Consider the following 15,020-nt stretch of genomic DNA (forward strand, 5'->3'; position numbering starts at 1 on the left):
TACATAATCTGTCTCCGGAAGGCCCCAAACTCTTTTTTTCACTTAAAAGTTTTTTTGGTTGATTTCTCAACATAACCCTTTCAATTGCCACTTTATTTGAGGAGACATGACACAACTGAGTCTAGAAGGGTTTTTCATGCTTTAGTTCTTACTGTAGCCCTTCAGTGCCCACCGTTGGATAATAATAACTAAACAAGTTGAATTTTGAAATTCATTTTTTTTTTGTCTCTATCTCATTGGGTTGCAAAGTTAACCACAAAATTAATATGTACTCATTATAACAAGCCAAATAATGCAGAGATATCTAAAGAAAACGTTAGCAGCCCCTTTCTACCAATGAATGCTGGATTGTTCAACATGCAGATCAAGCTTGTACTCAGGATACCTACAAAAATCAGGAGACTCCAAAATGTTTTTGAAAGAATGCTATAGTTGATATTTCAGAAGAAGTACTGGACAAGTAATCATGGGAGACATCAGGAATCTTTAGACTTCTTTATATTTATTTTGTGTTTTAGTATTTTTTTGTTTTTGAGACAAGGTCTCACTCACTCTGTTGCCCAGGTTGGAGTGCAGTGGCACAGTCACGGTTCACTGCACGCGCAATTCCCCAGGCTCAAGCGATCCTCCCACCTCAGTTTTCCTGGTAGCTACGACTATGGGTGTGCACCACCATGCCTGGCTAACTTTTTTTGGTATTTTTTATGGAGACAGTTTTACCACGTCACCCATGCCCGGTCTTGAACTCCTGGGCTCAAGTGATCTTCCCACCTTGGCCTCCCAAGTACTGATTACAAGCGTGAGCCATCATGTCCAGCCATGTTTTAGAATTTTCATGTAATTATATATTGTAGATTGGTTGAGAGGAGAACAAGTATGTACAAATAATGATATATGTCAAGACTATATTTTGTACATAAAGTATATGTATATATAACTTTACATAACTTTTATTTTAGAATTATTTTTACATCTTAAAATTTCACTTATTTTGTAAATATTTCATCATAAAAAGCTATTGTGCTTATTATGTAATCATTATATTCTATTTTATTTACTAATAAACTATCTTGCCTGTCCATTCTTCCACTGTTAAATATTTTAATTTCCTACTAATATGAAATTTATGTCTATATTTTTATTTCTGTATATAACTATTTTCTTTTTAAAAAATGATTTTCTTGGATAAATCACTGGAGTGATATTGCATGAAAACTCATCAATATTTGTGTATCTCTTCATAGCTATGACCAAATTGCTCACACAAAGAATTTTATAGGTTCACAAAGGGTATACTGTATGGATTCTGGGTTTAGAAGTGGTTTGGAGGATGACAAGATGGTAGCAGGTGAGGCTGGATGTAAGAAAGGGAACAGGAAGTAGGTGATTGCCCTTATCCATGCAAGAGATGTGTATCTCAACTACAATGGTGACAATCGGTATAGAGGAAAAAAGTGAATATGATAAATATTTAGGAGGTGAATTCAGCAGACTTGATGAGTAATTGGATATAGGGAGGTAGAAATTGGATATGGGGAGGAAGATTAGAGGATGAGTCACTGCTTTTTTATTTTTTTGCATTTGAGGACTGGATGGAATAGAACAGGTTTGGGAGAGTGGAGAATACTGAGCATACCATGCACTATATCCCCAAATCCAACACAGTAGCTACCATGAGGAAAACACTCAGTAAATGTTAATTGAATAAATGCTTCATGCATACATGTATATATGAAGGCTGCAAACAATGAATCAATGTTTCTATTTTCTAAAGCCTCCCACGTCTTCAATTGTGTATCTAGAAGCTGATTGACTGTTTTTATCTCCTCAATAGGATGTCTTAAATTCAGCACTCCTGATAACAAGAAAGTGAAAAGATTAAGAAGGAAATTGCGGGCCTGGCATGGTGGCTCATGTCTGTAATCCCAGCACTTTGGGAGGCCAAGGTAGGAGGATCACTTGAGGCCAGGCATTTGAGACCAGCCTGGGCAACATAGTGAGACCCTTTCTCTACTCAAAAAGAATAAAAATTTTTAAAAAATTAGCCAGGTGTGATGGTGCACTCCTGTAGTTGCAGCTACTCAGGAGGCTAAGAAAGGAGGATCACTTGAGCCCAGGAGTTCAAGGCTGGCTGCAGTGAGCTATTATTGTGCCACTGCATTCCAGACTGGGTGACAGACCCTATCTCTTAAAAAAAAAAAAAAAAAAAAAAGGGAAAGAAGAAAGAAAGAAGTGTGGAAAGAAAGAGAGTGCAAAGCCAAAGCCAAAGCTCAGGACTTCAGGACAACCAGACCCACCTCTCATAAAATTAGCCATTACTTTCCACAATCAACCTTATGCTAAGTTATGTAGATTTAGCTATTCCTTAGAAAGTTGGTGAAGGAACCTGAACTCAGGCTGCTGAAAAGTCAATATCCCTGAATCACAAGGAAGAGATGGTTCCATTCAGCTCACCTCATGACTAGTGAGGGATAGGGCAAATGGTTCCCTGCAGCTCTCTGCTCTGAGCTGCAGTTCTCTCAGAGTCACCAGGTCCCACCACAGGTGTTTGGAGCTAAAAGGTTCTGCTGGGAGAATCCCCAAGCAGCTTTCCTGTCTCCAGCTGCACTTTGGATACCATGCATCTTAGTTGTGTGGCTGTGACTCCTGCTTAGTGATTACATTCTTGTATAGAATATTGTCACTTTGGGTTGCTGTATTCTCCTGTATTTGTCCTGTATCTCCTAGAGGGCAAAAGCCATAATTGCTATTTCCTTTGTATCTCCCAAAGAGTTAGGTATAACATTTAGCATAAAATGAGGACTCAATTACTACTGATGATTGCCCAGTTGTAATTAGTAAATTGGGGAAAAGTGGTGGTTTTTAATGGTCAATAAAGGTATTATGTATCTAGTCTTAGGAAACAAAAGGTTTATTGAAATGCACGTAGATAAATTATCATCAGCATAAAACTGTTATGGAGTTTTCAACATGGGGTCTTTTGCTCTTAAAATGAAGTGAAACTTTGTAAGTCCATGGTCCACTAGGAAAAATATTATATCTCTCTGTTCAGATAAAATCCTTTAAAAAAGTAAATCTCTTTTGAAATGGTCTTTTAAACGTCTCCAGCCTGTGAATATATAACAAGACAAAAACCATATTAATAGATATAATTTTCTCCATTTAAAAAGAAGAATTAAATAGGAATAATTTTGGGGTAATAAACAATGAAAATATCTAAGAATTTGAAACTCTAAAATTTTCTCCTATTTTATTAAGTATATACTAAAATATTTGATATAATAAAAATAATTTACCAAAAGAAAATAAATGACAAGTGGTCATTAAAATGCAAATAAAGTCAATCATTTTATTATTATACATTTAGGAACAAAGTTGAAATGTCTCCTCAAATAAACAATTTTTAAATAACTCTGATGTCAATAATTTGGAAATACAGTCCTAAATGAGTTTTAATTTCCATTGGAGGCTAAGTATCTTTAATAGAAAACTTGAAATCAATAAATATAGTAATAGAAAATAGGACGAAACTTTCAGAGAATTTCTGAAACTTTGTGGGTCAGTAGAAATTAGCAGTTAATTTTCTACGAATCATCCTCAATGTAAAATGAGTCATATTCTGTTTCCACAGGGTGCTCTGGTCTGACCTGTTTGGCTCCTCCCAGGTGGTGTTGCTGTCCTTCTCCAATGGTGAGTCTGTTGAATGGGATTATCTTCATAGTGGTTTTCTTCATGGAATACCACCGGGATTTCCAAGTGGCCCAAATAATTCCATTATCATAACCATTAGGAGTAGATGCTTTTGAGTAAGTGCCACCTAAAACAAGTGGTAGATGTACATATCATTATTCTGGAAACTTTTTACCTCTGTAAGTCTGTGAAGAACTGTCTATTACGAAGTGCATTGCCAGTTACACAAAATTTATAGCGTTATCTGCTAACTAAAAATGTCCCCAAAGATTCCTAAAATCTCAATTTATAATTAAAATAAACATATTATTAAACAACATCTGTGTTGTGACTCATGGTCACATCCACACTTTAAATTTATTCACTACTAGTAGGACTAGAAACCCAAAGTTCCCTAATTGGCCTCTTTCCCTAAGCTTATCCATCCTGGACTCAGCTACTGCAGACCATCTTTCCTCATGCAGGTTAGAAGAGAAGGAGCCACCAAATTCCCAATGAGGTCATCTCAGGTTATTTGAAAGCACAATTTTATTGGTTAATTGAGGAGCTTTAGGAAATGGTTCTGGAATGTTATTTTATGTCTCCATTATAAAGTGCAACCTCCATTGATTTGCCTTCTCCTTGTCCTATGGAAGCAGATCTCGTGTAATTTTGTAAAGGGCTTGTCAGAGCACAGCACTGGCATGAACCACAGCTTGGCATGGCTCCCCGGGTCACAGAGATCAAGCATTTTCTCTTAGAGTTTCTTCTCATTATATGGTTTGTGAGTGCAGAGATAAGTTATGTTTCTCCAATTTAAAAATGTTGTGAAAAACAAACTGTTACTTTAAATAAATTTTGCAAAGTTTCCTAGTTGGTGATTGGCTAGGACATCAGGAGGTAAGGTTACTCATCTCGGTAGAGAAGGAGACTATGGTTTGCTACAAGCCTGGAATGGTTTGGAAGACTGGTTTCACTCATCTACCCAGCAGATATGTGTGAGGAAGCCCTACTGATGCTAAACAGGTCTGGTCTGGGTTGTTTGGCTTTCCCCAGATGGTGTTGCTGTCCTTCTCCAACAGAGTCTGTTGAACGTGACTATCTTCTTAGTGGTTTCATTCATGGAATGCCACTGGAATTTCCAAATAATGCCATTATTGTAATATGGATCCTTTAGCATCGGTAAGGCTTCCCCACATGTAACTGCTGGGTAGATGAGTGAAACCAGTGTTCCAAACCATTCCAGGCTTATAGCAAACCATAGCCTCCTCATCCAACCCCCATCCTAAAATAAGTTTCTACTATCCTCAAACTGGTGTCTTCTCTCAAGCTTTCACAAACCTCTGCCCTTACCAGTATTTGCCTGCTCTTTATTCCGTTCCTTCAAACACCTGCTCACTGCGTGTATCTGACACAAAGCTCATGGGAAGCCAGGTTAATGTGTGAACAAGCAGCCATATAGTAATGTTAATCTATCCAGATCATATATGTAATATGTCTAAAGGAGATAACACAACCCACAGTGCCAGTTATGATGGTGATCGTTTCAGGTATAATGCCAAGCCACTGGATATTTTGCAGCAGGTGTATTTCTTTAGGAGGGCTAATTTTACGCATGAACTTGGTATTATCCACTTCCAGTTTCAAAGAACTTAGTTGAAATAAAGAGGCATGAGAAAATCTCTACTATCTTTATAAATTATTCTTCATTTCTTTGTATCTATTTATTATTTTTTATGAAAATACTATATATTATACATTAATTTGGAATATAAGAAAGGAAAACATACCTTGGTAATAAACTCCATTGAGGTGGCCAGCATGACACTTGTTCATCCACCAACCAGATCCATCCTGTTCAGCACAGTTGCCTTCAAACTTATCATTGTCATTGTCCCAGGTACTGAACTGCATGCCATTGTGGGATGTGAAAAACTTGTCGCTAGGATCGTCGCCAAAATCATAGCCATCAAAGGCATCTCCAGCATCTCCACCAGCGAAGTAGGCATACGTTAGGCGGTACTTGTCAGCTTCAGGTCCCACCTTGAACGTGGCATAGTCTGCAGTACTGAGAAGAAGGAAATACAGCCATCACATGCTGACTCTCCTCAGGGATCTCAGAATTTCGCTCTCTCATAGGATAGTTCCTTGGAATTTTTGACTTTGTTTCTTACGGCTGAAATGTGCTCATCGAGTAAAGTGTTTTGCAAGTCTGGCAAGAGGCAATGGATATGTGAACCAGTCCACAGCTCATTAATACTACCCGGGAGGGGCCAAAAAGCCTTTGAAGCATCTCAGTGAAAACTAATAATTACACTCACTTGAATGCTTTTTTGCTTGTTTCATTCTAAGATCAAATCCAAATGTGTATGACTCTAATTTCATATTTCCTACTTTTATTGAAATGTTGTGCATTGCACACACGTTATCACAGATCACATAAATTATCTGACGGTGAGTGACCCTTAATTATTGCACTAAACTTGAAGGAGGTACAGTTCCATTAGCCACTCTCACCACCTGAAGGGTTAGGTGCTGCTAAAGGGATTTTCTTTCTCAAATCAGTGTGGTAGTGGCAAGAAGGAGAGCTTCTGAGGGCATTACACAATCAAAGTCTTCCCTGTGTAGTCCAAAGCACGCGAGCTGAGGAGTTAGAGAGATTCTTTCCTAGAAAAAATTGTGCAAGTGGGCCATAATTCTATAGAGTGGAGTAAAAAATGGGCCTTAATGAAGGAACAGAAATTTCCGGAAAATATTTAACCTCTTTTCTAATCTCTGGTAACTGGGAAATGGAAGGTCCTTTCCTAGAAGAAGGTCTACTGACTATAGCTCTTTCTGGATTAAAAACCAACCAAACAATAAAAAAAAAAATCTGTATGTTTGGAGACAATATATTTCACTATTCCTTAAACATAACAAGAGGGTTGGATATTTTTCTGCACTTTAATTAGGTAACAATGCTTAAAACCTTCAAATATCTCAAGCAAAAAGAAGCCTCTAGATCACCAAAAGAGCTAGCTGGTTTAATTTTAGGGTAGCTCATGATTTGACAGAATAAATGGCCATTAAGGCACTGGGAAGTCTGAAGAGGCTGTATTTGCTTTTCAACCAGGATAGTTGTTAAGAGGACAGGCTCTAAAGTTAAACTACTTGAGTTCGAATTCTACCTCTACCACTTATCAGCAATGTGACTTTGAGCAAGTTAATCTGTAAAATGGGATTAATAATAATACCTGTTTCATGAAATAGTAATTTAGACTAGATAAAATTATAATTTTATGCTCAATTTCTGGGACAGATTAAAAGTTCAGTAATTAGCTATTATTCTGAACGGTGCCAGGGTAATTAGATTGTACCAAAACACTCAGATTCATCCTGAATAGAATTTACCTTTTTGGATTGCCCAGGAGCCAAACTGACTCCTGGAGAAAATGGTGGCTGAATATGCTGTTTGCATTTGTCAGGCTGCATTTGCCATTGTCTATTGACAGTTGGAAAGTGCACATTCCAGACAATCTTTACAATAAAAAGTTAGAAGTCATTTCAAAACAGTACCTGGTTCTGCCATTCCAGTCTTCCAGTTCCACTCTTAATGCATATGGGATGGCAGACTGTGTGCTTATCAAATGAATCTTCTCATTTCCCAGCCAAAATTCTGTTGTGCCAGTAGGAGACAGATGTCCAAATCCTTCCTTATATTGAATCCAGTTTTTCTTGAAATCCACACTGCCATCAAGTCTCTAATTACACATTTGCATGGGCAAAAGGAGAAAATAGATTATCAATGCATGTAAAGAGAATGCTACCAACATTTTGTCAAAAATATGGAGCATTGGTTCTATCAACTCACAACTAAGTGATCTTGGCCAAGCTACCTCAGTTTCCTTATCTATCAAATAGGAAAAATGATACTTACTTTTTAGGGTTGCTGCAAGGATCATGAGAGAGAATATATGAGAAATACTTAGGAGAGTTCCTGGCACATCATAAATTCTAAATTAGTGGTAGTATTGAAAAGATACCTAGACGACTTCAGAACTCTGACTGGATATTACTGATTCTTACACTTATGATGGAACCTATTGCTCAATTGGTGTCTGACAACTAATGCTTCCACCATACACTCCCTCTGAGCACCCCCTGTAGGAACAGTTGTAACAGTGGTGGGAGGTAAACAGAGGGTAAAGGAGCCAAGACTCCTAGTGGGTATCAGCAAGTGGCAGATGCAACAAAGGTTCCTTGTCTTGGGGCAGCCCAACTGTGTTCTCTGGTGTGTGAAAGGGTGGTGGTGGTGGCGGGGTGAGGGTGAGGGTGTTAGGCTTCATTGTCTTGTAATGGGCAACCTCAGGTCTTGACCTACCCGACAAAAGAGTTTCCTTCTTTTTCTTTGTCACTGTGGTACTGATTATGTGCCATCATGAATCTACAAAGTCAGTGCCAGCACAATATAGTCAAGTCACAAACTCTGAAACTATACTACCTAGGTTCAAATGCTGATTCTGTTGCTTATTAGTTATGTGGTCTTGGGCAAGTTATTTAACTTTGTGTGCCTCAGTTTCCTTTTCTGTAAATAGGAGTAACAGAAGTACCTTCCTCTTAGGGCTATGGCAAGGATTAAATGAGCTAGTGTTCACAAGGTGCTTAGAAAAGTATCTGCCATATGGCAGAAACAATGTAGGCACTTATTAAATACACATGGTGAGGAAAAAATTACCTTCTGTAACACAGTCCATCCATTTCCAGACCCATCAATTTCACAGTAGACTAAGAATTGCTGGTTAGCTTTCAGAGGTTTGATAAAGTAAAGCCCGCTCTGTTTAGCTCCCTTATTGGCAATGTCTTGACAATCTGGAGAAGGAGAATTGACTTTTACTGTGGTTTGAAATGTAAGTAAGACTGTGCCAGCCTTGAAAAATAGTTTTTAACATGTAGTAAACTATTCATTTTCCAAGAATAATTTTCTTACTTTTCACATCACCATTCCTTTTAAACTCTTTTTTAGCTATTCAAGAAAGGTCTAGACAACTGAAATTCTTAAACTTAATGGGTAGCCACTTTCTAAACTATTCCTATACATTCTAGTACATACTCTCTCCTTTACATTATTTACTTTGATGAACCTGATCCCAATATAACCTTCATCAGTTACCTTTCCCAGTGGTATCATGGATTTGCACCGTGTCTTTGCAAGGTTCCTGGCACTGTGCTTCAAGCTGGGCCACCTTCTGTTTCAGGTTAACAATCTTTTGATTATTTGTATTATATATTTCCTGCAAAAATCTATGAACAGAAACATAAGATAACAAAAATAAGAAGACAAAAATAAGTATTCCTTTCAGAAGAGTAATTTTGTATTTTCTTTGGAAACTGCTAACTAAATATTTTATCAAGAATTACTTTCTGATAAATTATTCCATTCTTGGGGAAAATGTAAAATTATATCACTAAATTAAGATGAATTAAAATTATAAACTTTTTGGAAAAAAAAACCCAAAAATCAATCAAAACAGGAATACAATGTGAACCTGAATCTTTTCACTTAGAATGGGGCATATTGTTTCAACTCCAAACACAAATAACAAAGTCCTTGTCAATAAACAAATGTCATTGATACTTTGCTTTTTACTTTATGCATAAGGGGCAGCAGATAGGAACTGTGATGAGACTGGTTAATAGGAACACCCCCTTTTGCTTTAGAAGCAGGAAAGGCTCAGTTCAGTAATTCACATGTGCTGAAGCAGTATACCTTTCGCATGTGGATCTATTGAGGTTATACTTACAAGCTTCAATCTAAAATATAACTTACACAGGGAAAGGATCTGGAACGTTATTGTATGTAAAATAAAACAACAGATACTTCCCCTTTCTTCTTTAGTGTTTCCGGTTACATAGCTTTGAAAATGGACTGGGGGAAGTAAAAATCCTACTTTTGTAGTTACTTACAGGGTGGCTTGTAAATATTCAAAAATGATAAAAAACTATCTACAATGCATAAACTGTTCTTTCTTTGAAGTAAAAAAGGGTAGACAAATTATTTGTCCACGTTTTCCCTCTACTTTGTCTTAGGCAATTTCTGTACAATAACCTCCTTCAACTTCAATGATGGACAATAACAATGCAAGTAATAATAACAACAATAATAACAAGGGCCCTCTGATAGCAAAAAGAGGAGGAATCTTTCCTGGGCCATTCTCCCTAGCTACTATTTATCCCTATTTCTCAAGCTGCTTTGAGAAAAATTTAGAAAAAAAATTGGGGAAAAATGTTAAAACTGTATCTGAAACCTTATGTTCAGAAAGTTTATGAGTCTCTGAGAAGCTGTTAACAGAGACATTCATTTTCAAACGAAGGGAAGAGACTGTGCAGGTTCATTCTGCAATGATCAACATGAGCTTTGCAATGTTTGCTACACTTAGTCTCTTAAGATATGTTTCTTCCTGCTCCACCGTCAATATAATTGACTTTAGGAGCCAAAATCCTTACTATGCCTCTGTTTGCTGATTTTTTTTAACCACGAATTTGTCAACATTTTTATAAAAAGGATTTGTTTTCAACACCCAAATTCTTGTGAGGTTGATTTTATGTTGTAAGATAAATGGGGGATGGGGAAAAATTTTTTGATAAATATGGTCAAACGAGCATTTGAAGACATCTAGAACTTCTTTCTCCAATGTGATTATTAATTAGCAATTATAACCCAGTATAATTTATATTGCACTAAAAACTTCTATCTCCACTATGTTCAACATAATCAGGCATAATACCACTGGGATATTGTAAATGGGGAAAACACATTAAAAATTACTTTCACTCAAGTATGGAATATTAAATAAAAATTAAATCAGTCTTGCAGAGCAAATCGAAACAAAAATCCTTACCGAATACTTGCGTCATGTGTTAAAATCAATGCTTCATATTTCATAATTTCTTCTAACATCTTCCTGGACTTCAGAGTAGCAGTGTCTATCGTATCTGTAATATAGGATCAGAGACATAAAAATCCTTAAGCAAATAGAACAACTAAAACAACAGCAAAAGAACTTGGCAGATTATTATTCTTATTTTTTGGTGAGTAGTCTTTATTTTCTCACTTGGTTTTGATGATTCATCAGGATTATAACTGAGTTGGATTGCTTTTATCAGCTCTTTGACTTCTGCTGTTTTGTTTTCAACTTGATGTAAGATGTCTTCCAAAGACTGTAGATCCTTGTCTACTTTGGTTTGATAAGTAGACAGGAAATCTGCAATGCCACAGGTAGTTGGACAATAACTACCCTGAAAATACAACAGTGATTAAAAATGTTGACAGATGCTACACTTAAAATCTATTAAGAAAAATAGGTAAAACCTAGACTATGTTTTTAAAAAGTTGCAAGTGCCAGATGATATTTATGAGGGAATTATTTCTATTCCTCTGCCCCTCTCCAGTTCACACACAAAGAGAGAAACAAAAACTACTTACGAATCTTTCATCTAAGATGCAGCAGTTGTCTCTGGTAGCAACATACTAAAAGAGAAAAAAATACAGAAATTTCACTAGTTCATTATCTGCTTTATTTTCCAGCTTTCCATTTAAAACAATGTTTTGTGAAGAGCACACTTACTGCCACACATGTTGAAGAGAGAAATAAAAGAGCATAGAAGTACAGAATTAAATTCCGGGGGTGCAAGGACCAACTCATGATGTCTGGGTGCTCGGAGCTCCGAGCCTTGTAGCGTCAGCACTGTCACCTCTCAGGCTCCAATTGTCCCTTTATGTAAGCTCCTGGGACAGCCAGGACTGCAAGTGGCTGGAGCTGATCACGGGACCTCCTTACCAGAAGGGTGGGGAGGTCTTTCCCGTTCCTTTTTCCTCATCCTGGCCCCCAATCTACACTGTCAGGTTCCCAGATTTTGCACAGAGGTTGAAGCTCCTCCTTTTTGGCCCAGGTCAAGTTTTTTGCTCTGATCCAAAATTACCTGCAAAGGCTAGTGAAGCATTATCCATTGCTGTGAGGAGGAGGGGAGTCCTGGAGGCTGTGTGGTGCAACTTCTTCCAGTACATGGCTGAGAGCAAACAGATCTGACCTCGAACTGAGCAAACCCAGTCTATCCTTAAGATGGGGCCTGCTGCCATCACCCAAATTACTGAAAGAACTTTCTCAGTCTAGGGATCAGTTAACATTATTATTTTTAACCCGTGGCTGTGACAGGAGGAGACTGACTTCCCCCATGTCCCAGTACACTATTCCCAGGAACGAATGACCCTGGAAATACACTCCTGTCCCTCTGTGTTGACCATGTTCATAGGCTCTCAGTTTTTAGGGAGCTTTCAAGCTCAATCTTCTCTTTGTCTGAAGATGGGAGTTTTTAGGGAGCTTTCGAGCTCAATCTTCCCTTTGTCTGAAGATGGGCATGGCACCCCATCTGCCACAGAGAGAAAAGAGCCAGGAGCCCACTTCATTGTTCCTGTGGTTCCATCAAGCTATCTCAGAGGAGAGAAAAATCCACCTCCCTTGTATCTGAGGAGAGTAGAGGCATAGCTGAAGGACGAGGGTCAAAATGAAATGCTGGAGAGGGGCTATCATCTCTGTTTGACCCTTACAGTGTCCTTGTGTTTGGGAAAACATATCTGTCATCACTGCCTATTGAGACTTATCATTGTGCATTGCACTATTATTAATGTCTCTATTTTTGGTTATCCTTCATTTCTTCCTCTGGAACCAAGCTTATTATAAGTTTTGATGAAATACATTAGTGGGAGAAATGCCTCCAGTTTGAAAGAAATGCTAATACTTTAATGTTTAATTCTGTCTTTACAAAGGAATATTTATGTGACTCAAAAACAAAGATAAATGTTCACATTCAGTAAATAATCAATAATTATAACAAAATGAACACATCAAAACCAGATTTGTTGCTTTTCCTCTCCTCCTTAATATATCCCTCTCTGACTTAGCAATTATTGTCAATCATATCACCATACCACCAGCCAATTAAGTCTCACAATCTTTCTCATCCATCTTTTTTACTCAGCTGATCAGTTGTCAATCATGTCAGTTGAATTAAACATTGAAGTGTTAGTATTCTTTCAAACAGCTCTACCTCAGATAGTATTTGTAGCAACCTTATATTACATGTATACATGCCATATCCACTGCATTAGATTGTAAACTGATTTCTATGGCTACGGCATCTAACGCATGTAGCTATACTTAACATAGTTGTAGTTAAAACTCAGTAACTATGTAATGACTTGAATCAGTTGCCTCTGTGAAGAAGTATGGGATGCAGAGGTGGAGGACAGGGTTGGAAAAAAAGGTTTCATTTTTCTCTGTAAACATTCTATATTTAGAATTTTGAATGAATATAAATATTATCTACTAAAATATATATAAAATCAAAACATGTAATTATTGATCATTCACAAAGATTTACATAGTACACTGATAATCACATCTTGCTAACTTTTTAATATGATTTGAATATGAAAGGTGAGTCAGGCATTGCCTTTACCTTTAAGAAGTGTATAGCTCAATTGGAGAATGTATAAATAAATAGTTGTTAAGAGCTTTGGAGTCCATCTCCCCAGGTTTGAATCCCATCTTTACAATTTACTGACCGTGTGATTCAGTACAAATTACTCAATCTCCTTGAGTTCTATTATCCATGTCAGTAAAAGAGAGATAATACTTATGATATGGTATTTACTTAATAGGGCTATCACTAAGATTTAGTGGGATAATGTGTTGAGCACATTGCCCAATTCTTGGTAAGTGTTAGTAAATGTTTGTAAGGTTTATGAATTACCAAATGTATTTGGTATACAATCTACATAAATAGGAAACTCATTTATTAGAGCCGTTATTGGTAGATTTGGTTCATGGGGAAAAAGCTTTGTTGTTCCAGCTACAGAAAGTTCTCTTTAATAAAAAATCTGTTGCAACTGACTGCAGTCTCATTCTATAAGACTCCCCAGAGAAGAAAGCACCTGGTCATTTAGTTTAGGAAATTCCATCCAAATTGATTTCATCAATCAAAGATCAAATGATAATATAAATGGATTGCATGCTTTATGAAAAGGTATACTTCCTATCAGTAAGAATGTTCAAGCAAAGTGTGTTTAGACAGAGCATGTCTTTGTGGTTCTTTTTGCTGAAGACCATAAAACATTAGTTTGTCGAATGTAGGGTAACAATTCATGCAGCCACAGGTTGAGTTTTGAGCTCCTTAACGTCATAAAGTTTCATTGATTGTCTTAATATATATAATATTCACAAAGTTGAAAAACATTTAAATTGAGGACATTAGAAATTCTATCTTATCCCATTTGAGAAGTGGAATACTTGTATTACCAGCTTTTAACTGACTTATATTGGAATCTAGATGTGTTATCACAATTTTAGAGAAAATAATTTCCTTTTACTACAATCTCAAGTCCTACATCCAAATCATATAAGACAAGACACTTGCTCTCTGAGAAAAAAAAAAAAAGGTCAACATTGATTTAGCGGTCTACATTGGCCCTGTATTCAATCTAGTATCACTCAGGTTTATTAAATTTTAACTAGTTTTATCATGTTTGGGCCAATTTTTTCTTTGAAAAATGATGAATGATTGATGAATTCCAGGAATGAAGAATATTTCTTAAATCACAGTTCTTCTACTTCCAGGTATTTTTTTTGAGATAATAGCATAGGTAGTATTTAAGCCAAAATAATCATTTAATGTAACTCTGAGGTCAATGGGCTTGTTTATTGAAATAATTATGTCCCAAATTCCCTATCATCCAACCGTTTGTGTTCTGATTTGAAAACACAAATCTACAGCTAATAGTCTTCACGTATATTGATAATTTACTCTGTGAGTCAAGTCTGTTACGTTCATCTTTGCTCCAAAATTATTTGCTGAATTTAAATTTGACTATGTAGAAAACTTCTCGACCTGGTGACAAATGATATAGGCCCCAAGGAATAATAGGAAAGAACTACCAATTTTGAGCATCTTCTTTATGCTAGATATTGTGTGGTAGTATAGTTGTTGTTGTTGTCATGTATATTCTCTCATTTAGTCCTCACCACAAGCCTAGGAAGTAGATATAATTACCTGTATCTTATTAATGAAAAAAGAAAGGCCTAGAGATGTTGTGCAACATATGCAGGGTCCATGTGCCAGAACAGGAACTCAAACCCTTGGGGCCCATTGCCTGTGCTTTTAACAGTGAATCTTAATATAACCATGAAGCACTTCTTAATTTAAAATAATACACAGATACAAGGTGTTATGAGACTCAGTTATTCACTGATAGAATGGATTTTAAAGATATGTGTATGCATCTATATAAGTGTGTGTATGATTATTTGAACACGTAT

The 15,020-nt window shown here is 36.7% G+C and overlaps 1 protein-coding gene across 2 annotated transcripts; it reads right to left on the minus strand.

Moving 5' to 3' along the window:
- Nucleotides 1-2,888: 2,888 nt before the first annotated feature.
- On the minus strand, nucleotides 2,889-11,545 carry FGG (fibrinogen gamma chain). 2 transcript variants are annotated; one of them, XM_033215540.1, is made up of 10 exons: nucleotides 11,274-11,545; nucleotides 11,132-11,176; nucleotides 10,761-10,944; nucleotides 10,548-10,641; nucleotides 8,819-8,949; nucleotides 8,384-8,517; nucleotides 7,225-7,409; nucleotides 5,460-5,737; nucleotides 3,648-3,817; nucleotides 2,889-3,109 (listed from the first exon to the last, which is right to left on the minus strand). In XM_033215540.1, the coding sequence occupies exons 1-10, from the start codon at nucleotides 11,349-11,351 to the stop codon at nucleotides 3,095-3,097; spliced, it is 1,314 nt and encodes a 437-aa protein (XP_033071431.1). In that variant the 5' UTR covers nucleotides 11,352-11,545; the 3' UTR covers nucleotides 2,889-3,094. The 2 variants fall into 2 exon arrangements, with proteins under 2 accessions (XP_033071431.1, XP_033071430.1); XM_033215539.1 differs by lacking the exon at nucleotides 2,889-3,109 and having other exon boundaries at nucleotides 3,333-3,817.
- Nucleotides 11,546-15,020: the final 3,475 nt, after the last annotated feature.

Source organism: Trachypithecus francoisi, unplaced genomic scaffold (genome assembly GCF_009764315.1).
Source record: "Trachypithecus francoisi isolate TF-2019V2 unplaced genomic scaffold, Tfra_2.0 Lachesis_group1, whole genome shotgun sequence".
In the NCBI taxonomy this organism is placed as follows: Eukaryota; Metazoa; Chordata; class Mammalia; order Primates; family Cercopithecidae; genus Trachypithecus; species Trachypithecus francoisi.